At 40.8% G+C, this 10139-nt stretch overlaps 2 protein-coding genes across 2 annotated transcripts in view; both read left to right on the forward strand.

Annotated features, from left to right (window-relative positions):
* The window catches only part of dhx16 (DEAH (Asp-Glu-Ala-His) box polypeptide 16), a 15904-nt gene extending 10406 nt beyond the window's left edge, over positions 1-5498 (forward strand). The window contains exons 15-17 of the mRNA XM_039806150.1: positions 1037-1198; positions 4273-4446; positions 4780-5498. Of these exons, the coding sequence (XP_039662084.1) occupies positions 1037-1198; positions 4273-4446; positions 4780-4908 (465 nt within the window). The 3' untranslated portion in view covers positions 4909-5498. The remainder of the gene's footprint in view (positions 1-1036; positions 1199-4272; positions 4447-4779) is intronic.
* A 793-nt stretch (positions 5499-6291) lies between these two features.
* On the forward strand, positions 6292-8731 carry rnf183 (ring finger protein 183). Its single transcript, XM_039804895.1, has 2 exons — positions 6292-6686; positions 7402-8731. Exon 2 carries the CDS (start codon positions 7465-7467, stop codon positions 8395-8397), a length of 933 nt encoding a protein of 310 aa, XP_039660829.1. The 5' UTR covers positions 6292-6686; positions 7402-7464; the 3' UTR covers positions 8398-8731.
* The last annotated feature ends 1408 nt before the right edge of the window (positions 8732-10139 follow it).

Here is a 10139-nt window from a genome sequence, read left to right on the forward strand (position 1 = left end):
AACGACCTAATAGCATAAGTGTAACAGAGCTGTGTGACATTATAATCAAATATATAAATGAAAAATTGCTTTTTTCCCTAGTTTGGGTTGTTTAAAAATGCAAAAAAAATTATCCAATTAATCGATCGATAAAGTGCTAGATTAATTGATTACAAAAAGAGCTGCACCCAAGTTGGAGCTGACGATCAGTTACCAATTTATTAGGCACAACCATTCAGTCTAATACAGTCCAAAAAACCTGCGTATAATATGTAACTGTCAGAGAGGTTTTCTTTCAGCTCTACATACACCTCTGAGGCCAACGTTAGCGATGATGTTAATTGCTGTGTTACCTAATATTCAAATACTTGATGTATGCACAGTTGTTGGTGCACTGTTTTTAGACTAGTTTAGATGGCTCAATAGTAATCATCAACAACAACATTTAACCAGTTGTAGGACATGCTGACATTTGTCAATTAGCACTTTACTCAAACTACACCTGAAGCAGATGGGAAAGTCATTAGATCTTAAAAGTATTGGAAAAATTTCAATTTTGATCCGATGATTGCACTTGATGAAAGGTCAGGGAATTATCAAAGTCATTACCATTAATGGGGAATAGGAATCTAACAAGTTTCGTGGTAATCCATCCAATAGTTGGCGAGACATTTCACACAAAACCACAAATGTCAACCTGCTGATGGCGCTAGAGGAAAAGTCAGCGGCTCTCCAAAGTCAGTAGGATTAATCATCTAGGAGTCATGAATGTCCAAAATTAAATCTCAATGCGTCCAGTCGGTAGTAAAAGTTGAGATATTTCTGTCTGGATCAAAGTGGTGGACCGACTATCTGTAGCATGGCTGAAACAAAGATTATAAAAAAAAAAGAAATAAACAAAGAACAACTTTATACTGCAGGAATATGTTTTTTGCTCTTGTTATACATCTCGCAAACCCTCCGATTTATTTTGGGAACAATTGTTTCAGTCCTGAGCTATTCCTAACTAGAACCCAGATGTTGTGCTAACTGCAGTCATGATGTCTTTCTCGCTCAGTGGTTGGAGAGTGGTTACTCCACACAGTGGTGCTACGAGAACTTCATCCAGTTCCGCTCCATGAGAAGAGCCCGGGACGTCAGGGACCAGCTGGAGGGTCTGATGGATCGTATTGAGGTGGAGGTGGTCAGCTCCCAGGGAGACAGCTTACCCATTCGCAAGGTCAGTGATACTGAGAAAGTTCCTCAGTTTTAGCACGTTTCCTAAAAAAAATCAATATCAACGTTGGTTCCTGATATTAATAAAGGGTGATATTATACTCTGCTGTGGCTCTGTGTGAACACTGAATAAAAGCAACAAAGAGCAAACCTGTGTCATACAAACCTGTGGCACGCAAGACCCACTTAAAAATTAAAAAACATGGTGAAGATGATACCTTTTCTAAAAAGACATTTGCTTCTTTTATGCCTCCGCCTTGTGATTAGCCACAGTCGGAGGCACTGAGTTTTCGGGTTGTCCAAGGAAAAGGGCCGCAGGTCAGAATCAGATCTGTGGCTGCTGCGGCAAGGACTGTGCCTCTGTACATGGGGCCATTCAACCAGTTGAGCTACCCAGGTGCCCCTCCCCACCCAGATTTATCCTGTCGGTCACAAGCTCGCTTCTCTTACCTTTTAGGGTTAGCTCCGCTAACTAGAATGGGGATTAAATTATGTAATTGTGCAACTTTCCAAATGTTATCGGACCGAATGGATTAAATTCTGAGACCAAAACGAGTCATTTCGCAGGGGTTGTGATGCTAAAAAAAAAAGGATCCACTGATTTACAGAGTTTAGTTTAATCGCTGCACGGTGGCTCAGTGCTTAGCACTTCTGCCTCACAGCAAGAAGGTTCCGGGTTCAAGTCCAGGTCGTTCCGGGCCTTTCTGTGTGGAGTTTGCATGTTCTCCCTGTTTTTGCGTGGGTTTCCTCCGGGTGCTCCGGTTTCTTCCCACCATAAAGACATGCATACTAGGACTACAGTTGAAAATTAGCCGACTGGCTAACACTGGTGCATTTACAGAAATGTTTATTAATGTGCATTGTCCTAATCAAATAAACTTACTTACTTACTTACCTAGGAACCCCGTGACCGGCCCAGCACACTTCCTGGGTGTCTGGTTTTTGGCTCTAAATTAAGAATTCCTCTGCTAAACAAATATCTCATAGGATAAATTAATGACATTTTGTATCCCAAAGATCAACTTCACTGTGACATAATGTTCTGCAAAAACACTTTTCTGGCCATTATTCAACGCCAAAACTCACATTTGGTCGGAAACTGAATTGGTGACTCTAACCTTGAAACTGTGGTTATTGTTTAGATCTTCTGAGCTGCCGGGTTAAACGTGTGTGTGTGAAGCATCCACAATTCACCAAGAAATACCCTTGATACCCATTAATAATTCGTTCAAGGTCGTTGCTACATTTAATATGAGTCTGGATAGACATGGATGTAAACTGCAACTAGTTGGCGGAAGCATACGACTGCAAGGAGGTAATTCTAGTTTGTTGTACTGTAGTAGACTCCACCTCAGGCTTAACACTGGCTCGAAACTTAAATAACTTAAGATGAGTGACAAGTGTTTAAAAGTTGACCCAGTGAAGGGAAGGACTATTGATACACAAAAGACCTAAAGCTGCTTACTTTAGCTTTAACCGGCTTCTGTCAGCATGATCATTTTTTTGGGAATATCCTGTTCCCTCAAATTGAATAGCATCTTGTAATCTGCATGTCTCCATAACGACATGAATGGTCACCCTCAGCTATAGCCCGTTTTTGCTTAAGAACACTTTGCGGTCGGGTGATTCCCGTCACAAGAGCGAATACTAAGTATACTATGCTCTAGAAAAAGTATAAAGTTCTGCAAACTAAAAATGTGCAACAAAGTAGCATGTAAGAGTAAAAACATCACTGAACAGATGCTGTGTTCTAGCCGTCTCATATCACGTTCTGCGTGTGTTGTGAACACTCCCCTAAACCACTTGAGATAAGAAAGGGTGTTTGTTTTATTAGTTGGGTTACACCTTTTTCCAAGACATGCTGCCTTTGCCTGTGTCAAAAATCCTGCAGCCAAAAAGCCAAAAGCAAATTCTATAGTTATTTAGTAGCATTGTCCTTGTCTTAAGCAAGGGGGAGGTGACGTCTGCGTACTTACATGTAAAATAAGGAAAGTGTATTAGTCATTTGACATGTTTATTGTATTTTGAGGCAAAATGACAGACAAACATCAACGTGATGTGAAGATGAGAAAGTTCTTACTGCTGGATTGAAAACTAAAACTAGTTCTTAGTTAGAAGTTGAAGTTTCTAGCATCCTGAGTAAAAGCAGGGAATTATAATAATTGAAATGGTAATATTTATAACAAATTTTACTGTTTTTAAGTCATGTAATGCAGCATTTCATTGTCACACCAGCTATAAGAAAAGCACTGACTGATAACTGGTGACAGAAAAAAAGTAAAAAAAATGTTATTGTTGCTTGCCAGTGAAAACCATGTAGCTCTGAATTTTGTGAAAAATGTGTTGCCACAAAGCTGAAAACACTTTTTTCTTTGTGCATGAAAAAAACAGACATTTTGGAGATGCATGGTTTTCACAGGACATTGACAATATAATATATATATATAATAATATATATAATAATATAATGCTCTACCTAGTCTCGCTTTGCCAGACCTTCCTCCACAGCACTGTGAAGGAGGGTCTGTCTAGTCCACACAGCATTCTGGGGTGGGAGGATAACGAGCTCTGGTTTATTGGCATTTCTTTAAACCAATCACAATTGTCTTGGGCAAAATAGCCTCAGGAAGGAACTTATTTCGGTGGAACATGTCTACATGTGTATGTTTTAGTCATGCAAAAGAAAACTCAGATTGGACAGATAGTCTAGCTAGCTGTCTGGATTTATCCTGCAGAGATCTGAGGAGCAGTTAACCATAGTCCTCATAAATCCACCGGAGTTTAAAATTCCAACACATAGAAAGCGTGACGTAACGGAAATCCGTCCGAAAAGAGTCACCTCCAGCAGAATTTTCACCGGCAACGGAGCAATCCTGGAAGTGGAACGTCATGGATATAGACTATGCTGTACCTAATAGACTAAACAAGCGAGTTTCAGCATGTTTGCATTTATGCATTGCTTTTTCATTGTTAAATATCTCAAAACTGACCTGTGCGTTATTACATATAAATCATGCATTTACAATTAGACTGTAGGAATCAGCTGTTGATAAACCCCTTTTCTTGTCCCTCTCCAAGTCGGTGACGGCAGGATATTTCTATCACACGGCGCGACTGAGCAAAGGCGGCTACAAGACAGTGAAGCACCAGCAGACGGTCTACGTTCACCCCAACAGCTCTCTGTTCGAGGAGCAGCCCCGCTGGCTCATCTACCACGAGCTGGTCTTCACCACCAAGGAGTTCATGAGACAGGTCTGTTTGCTCAGGTTGTCATACTGAAATACTCGCCTAAATCGCCCCCAAATGTTTGCAGAGTTTCGAGATGATAGGTAGTAGTTGTAGTCTGATTTCCAGAAGCTTATCTGCCAATGTGAAAGACAATCATTAAACACAGAAAAGGCTATTCTTTAAAATGTCAACAACATAGTCACACCTTTCATTGATTTCCTTATAAAGGCTCCACAGAATAACTGCTTGTGGGAATGAGACAGCACATTCATGAGGAAGTGTGAGAAGTGTTCCCGTACGATATCCAACTGCTTTTATATCCACATGTTGATTAATCTCTCTCCCTCTTGCATGCAGGTAATTGAGATAGACAGCGGCTGGCTGCTTGAAGTGGCTCCTCACTACTACAAGAGCAAAGAGCTGGAGGACAGCAGCAGCAAGAAGATGCCCCGCAAGCAAGGAAAAACAAAAGAGGAGCTGGGCTGAAGAAAAGACCGTTGCTCAGGGGACTGATGGTGAAAATAAAAAGTGCTGGGGCACACTCCCTTCCTCTCTCAGGGCAGGTTAAAAGTAGAAAAATGCCTTTTGATTGTATAAAAATAAAGTGGAAAAGTGTGGAAAATGTAGTTGCAGCTACATGGTTCTAACCTGTCTTCACATGTTTGTCTTCAATTGTTTTCTGCTGTAGCCTGATATGGCATTTTGGATCAAATTCATCTGCATAGCCTGAACACAGACTCGAAAGACGGGACCAGTGAGAAGTGGGTGAAAAACTCACTGACTGGTTTAATCTTGAACCAGCCACTTCAGCTTCAACAACGAAACATTAATGCACTTGGAGTTTCCTGCATTACAACAGCAGTACTGACTCACTGGGTGTGTTCTTTAACTCCTTAAAGAACAAGACCATTGATTTGGTTTCTAGGTGCTATGGAACGACCACCAGACTCTTTGTTGACTTTTTCTTTTTAATTGTGTATTTGTGAAAGCAGCACACTGTTAAAGTGTGCACATTACTAAGGAGCCTCTATGAAGCTGAAAAGACTAATTTCTACTGCAATAAAGTTTTACATCCAGTTGTTTTTGTCAGTTGGTTTGCAGCTAAGTAATTAGTCATCACAACTGTATTTACAACCTTTCAAGATTCATCTCTTTATTTCATTAGGCACCTATCACCTTCTTGTCATGCTGGTAAAGTTGTACAACAAAGGGACTGGGTTTGTTATTTAAAGATATTTTACTAAATCAATGGGGGTACATAAAAAGCATCAAATTCTCTTTACTTTAAACATATTTTTAAGTCTGGAATACCACCAGTGTGTTAATTCTAAACTTTAAAGCCAATCCAAAATGTTACCCCATATGTATCCATAAGGATTCAGGGGCCCTCGTACAGCAGCATGTTTTTGTTCCAGTAAGAGTGACACAGCATTCCATTTGAGGAAGAGCTTTTCAACAAAGCGAACAAAACTGTTCTGTGTTTTTTTTTTTTTATGCCGTTAATATTGAAATCAGCTCTGACCTTAAAATGCATTCTATTGTCATGAGATGTTATCTCAGTCGGTGTAATCTCCTTCATTCAAAAAACTCAGATTAAAAGGGAGTAACTGGGACCGTCCAGTGATGAAAGTTAATGTTAGGCAGCTGTTCTTGTTAGGGTGTTAGTGTTAAAAGAGCAGTGGAGGTATGACCGGTATGATGATGAGTGTTGACAGTACTGAATCCTTGCTATGCAGCGATATTTTCCCCACAGTCACTGCAGTTGTTTCCTATGTGAAATATGCATGTGGCTCTCTTACATATCTGATATTGAATGCTTGGTTAAACTAATGGCTGAGAAATATTAGTTTGAATCTTAAGTTGAATTGACATAAGAAAATGCAGCTGTATTAACACGCAGAGCGGCCTTAAAGGAACGCTGGAATATCAGTAGTATATGGGTTCTGATGTGTGTGGTTATCTAGGCTGTGACCTGCTTATGCACATGCAACACTGGCTCACTACAGCTGGTCCAACTGGTCTGACGAGAAAAGAAAAAGGAGGAGGAAGCAGCGAGGAGGAGGGTTCACAGGAGGAAATGCTGTGGTACAGTTAGAAAACAAGAAATCTACAAACAGAAGAGGAGAACAGGGATTGCAGAGAGACCAGAGTTAAATTGTTAAGTTTGGTGATGCTTATTTTTACTATACTGACACACCAAATGTTTATTTCACTTGTGAGATCATCTCTGACGAGGTTATCCGACATCCAATCTACCTCAGCAGGTCAGTGAGTGCGTGTGCATACAAATAATGTCAAGTTAATTCATTTCTTGTTCTTTGTCATAGGAGCGTTTTTCTCTGCTGTTCCTAACCGGCAATCTTAATTTGTTTGAAAGCTTCTCAATCCTTTATGAACAGAAAATGGTACACTTGTCACTAAACCTAAACTTGTTGCAAATGTCAAAATGCTTTTCTACAATTTGAAGGACATCGGCTGCTAAAATCTCAATTGTGTGCCTCCTTCAGGGTAAAAGCTCTGAGTTAATGACTGACTTTGTAAGATGAACGGGTATGAGGGAATGTTTGCTATGACATTTCAAAACAATAAAGCCACGTCACAGACCATTTGTTTAGTTTTATTTTACAGGTTTCAACCCACTAAGGCCGCAGGATCATAAAGATCCCCATTTACTTAAATCTATTTAAAACACTTCCAATTTAGCAGTTCTCATGTTTGCTGATGGTTTCTGTGCAGGAAAGCCTTTTATACAGCAACTCATTATCAGGGCAAAAGCCCTGCATGCCTGTTGAATAAATGAAGAAAAAAAAAATCAACAGGTAGCATTTCAATGCAATAGAGATTGATAGCAAAAGATTAGACATTAATGCTTCGTCATCATGAAACAGCAATGGTGACTTTTTAGGTAAATGCAGTCTGTTTCTTGTTCTGCTGATTTGTGTGAGCCAGTAAACTTATCTCAGCTTTAATCTTCCACAGCTCCAGTTGGGAAACAGAATTAGATTCCAGCCGGCACTCTACCTCTAACATCATCCCTCCAACATGAGCAATGACGAGGAGAGACACAGCCATGGAGCCAGGCAGGCCCCCAACGTCAAACCCACGCTCCACCAGACTGAGAGCAACAGCAAGGGCGACACGTGGAAGAAGGTCAGGCCTGCTACAGTGAGGAGGTCGAGGAGTACCGACTCGGAGAGGGGGGAAAGAGGCAGGAGGAGAGAACGAGACAGCAGGCACCAGGGAGAGGGGAGGCAGCGGGGGAGGAGTGAGGAGGCCCGGAGGAAGGTGAAACCCCCTGAAGATGATGTGCAGGACACTGAGTGCGCTGTGTGTTTTTGCACATACGATAACATCTTCAAGACCCCAAAGCTGCTGGTGTGCGGTCACACTTTCTGTCTGGAGTGCCTTGCTCGCATCAACGTGACCTCTCCTGAGCTCAAGACCCTGTGCTGCCCCGTATGCCGTGAGCTGACCGAGCTCCCCCACGGCCAGGACCTGCCCCGGCTGGGCAACAATGAGTACATCATAAGCAAACTCCCAGCAGACATGCAGAGGGCACTGTCCATCCGCTTCCAGCGTGGCAAGGGCAAACTGTTCCTGAAGAACCCTCCTCCCAAAAGCCCGATCAGGTCTAACATCCTCACCCTGCCTAAAAAGAGTCACGGTGGCCTGGTGACAGCAGGTGGTGACCTCCACTTGACCGCCATGGAGCAGGGAATAGCCCCGACCACTGTGGTGAACGTAGGCAGGCCTCCAAACAGGGTCAGAGGTCGCATGCGCAGGTTGTTCCGCTCGGACCGGTGCTACTACGTCGTGGTGGGGTCCATCGTCACCGTCACTGTGGCACTCATGCTGGTGGGGATTCTGGCCTTTGTAATCATACCGAATGTGATTGGACAGAGGCCAGCAGGGAACAACATGTCACAGGGTACCGCAAATACAGGCAATCCAGGCAATCCAGGATTAAGACCCTGAAGGGGTCACAGGTGGGCAGGCTGTAAAGATGAGACTTAAGGGGAGAAAGAGAATATGACTCCTTCTGATTCTCAGTGATCATTTTGCCTGCTTTTGTTCTATTGGTGAATGAAAAACTTAAGCACTGGAAAACGTTCAGGCCAGGCCAGTTCAGTGAAGCGAAGGAATGAAGGAAAACAAGGGCACCGAAATTTTTTTTAAACGGACACACCAACTCAAAGTTGCACGTGGGAAATAAACAGGGAGAACAGGGCAAACCTGCAAATTTTTTTTGTTGTTGTTGTTTTTGCTCTTTTCTGAACATGTTTGTAATTAATGTGAAAGCCAAATATAGCCTACTATATATATATATATATATATATATATATATATATATATTTTTTTTTTTTTTTAAACTGTCCATAATGGTCGATAAGCTGTAAATGTTGAATTGCACTAAACATTGAATTGTAAAGACTTGAGTATCGTTTAATTGCATCAGGCTGATTTCCATAAGCAGTTTAAGGTTTCTAGCTCCTACAACTTTTGTTCATAGAACAACTCATAAATAGCCAAAGATGAGTTACAGGCTATGTATTTTCTTTTTCCACTTAGAAGAAGGGATTTTATTCCTAATAAGTAAAGCATTTTTTTGAGACTGAAAGCTCATTGCTCAGTATTTCCAAAACATATGGTAACAACTTTATTCCTATACACATTTTTTTTTTTGTTCTTCTTCTCTGTGTGTACAGTATAGTGGGAGGGTTTTCTGTCCATTTTCATGACACTTGTCCCAAGTAAAAACAGATCTGTTACATGTCTTCTTCAGACACTCTGGTGGTGTAAACAGACTAGTTAACAGTGTGGTTTGAATTCTTAATGTATACTCAGCTGCTATTCTCAGTTGCTTATGCTGACAAACCTGTTTGACAGCATGAGTGTCTTTATCTTCATGGCATTGTTTCTGACTTACTCAGTGGTGTTAGCTGTTTACGGTTTTGACAATGAGATGAGTGATGTATGTAATATGCCATCCAACTCTTTGGTGTGGGGCGGACAAAACATGTGACACACAAATCAGTCAACAACAAACTGCAGGAATGACATAAGCAAATATTTGTTTGTCAAATTTAAGTCTGTTTTTCCTGCAGTCCTTTAGCTATTTCACCTGGGTGACACTTTTAAAAGCAAGTTATAAATAGCAGGATACATTTTTCATTGGTAAAGTGTATGGTAAAGTAATGTGCTTATATATTCCAATAACTGGTAAACAGTCTGTAAAACCGACAAAGACTATACACATATTACACTTGCATGCCTGCCCCAAAGACAGTAGGCCACAATATTCAGGTACTTGCACTTTACTTGAGTGTTTCCATTTTATGCCACTTTACTTGTACTTTTTCCCACAACATTTATCTGACAGTTGCTTTGGAAATTAAGATTTGACGTAAAAAGCATATGATCAGCAACAATTTAGATCCTTTACTTAAGTAAACGTACCAATACCACATTATAAAAGTACTTCATTCAAAGTGCTGCATTCGTACAAGTATCATAAGTTATTGTACTATTAAAAGTAAAAGTACTTGTTCCACAGAAAAATGGTGCCTGTGACTGATATATTATTATATATTTCATTATTAGATTGTTAACGTTGATGCATCAATGAATAAGAAGCCTTTTACTGATGTAGCTGGTCCAGGTGCAGCTAGTTTTAATTACATACTTTTAGGTACAAAAGGTTGTGAGATGATTAATGG

This window comes from Perca fluviatilis, chromosome 7 (assembly GCF_010015445.1).
Source record: "Perca fluviatilis chromosome 7, GENO_Pfluv_1.0, whole genome shotgun sequence".
Classification (NCBI taxonomy): Eukaryota; Metazoa; Chordata; class Actinopteri; order Perciformes; family Percidae; genus Perca; species Perca fluviatilis.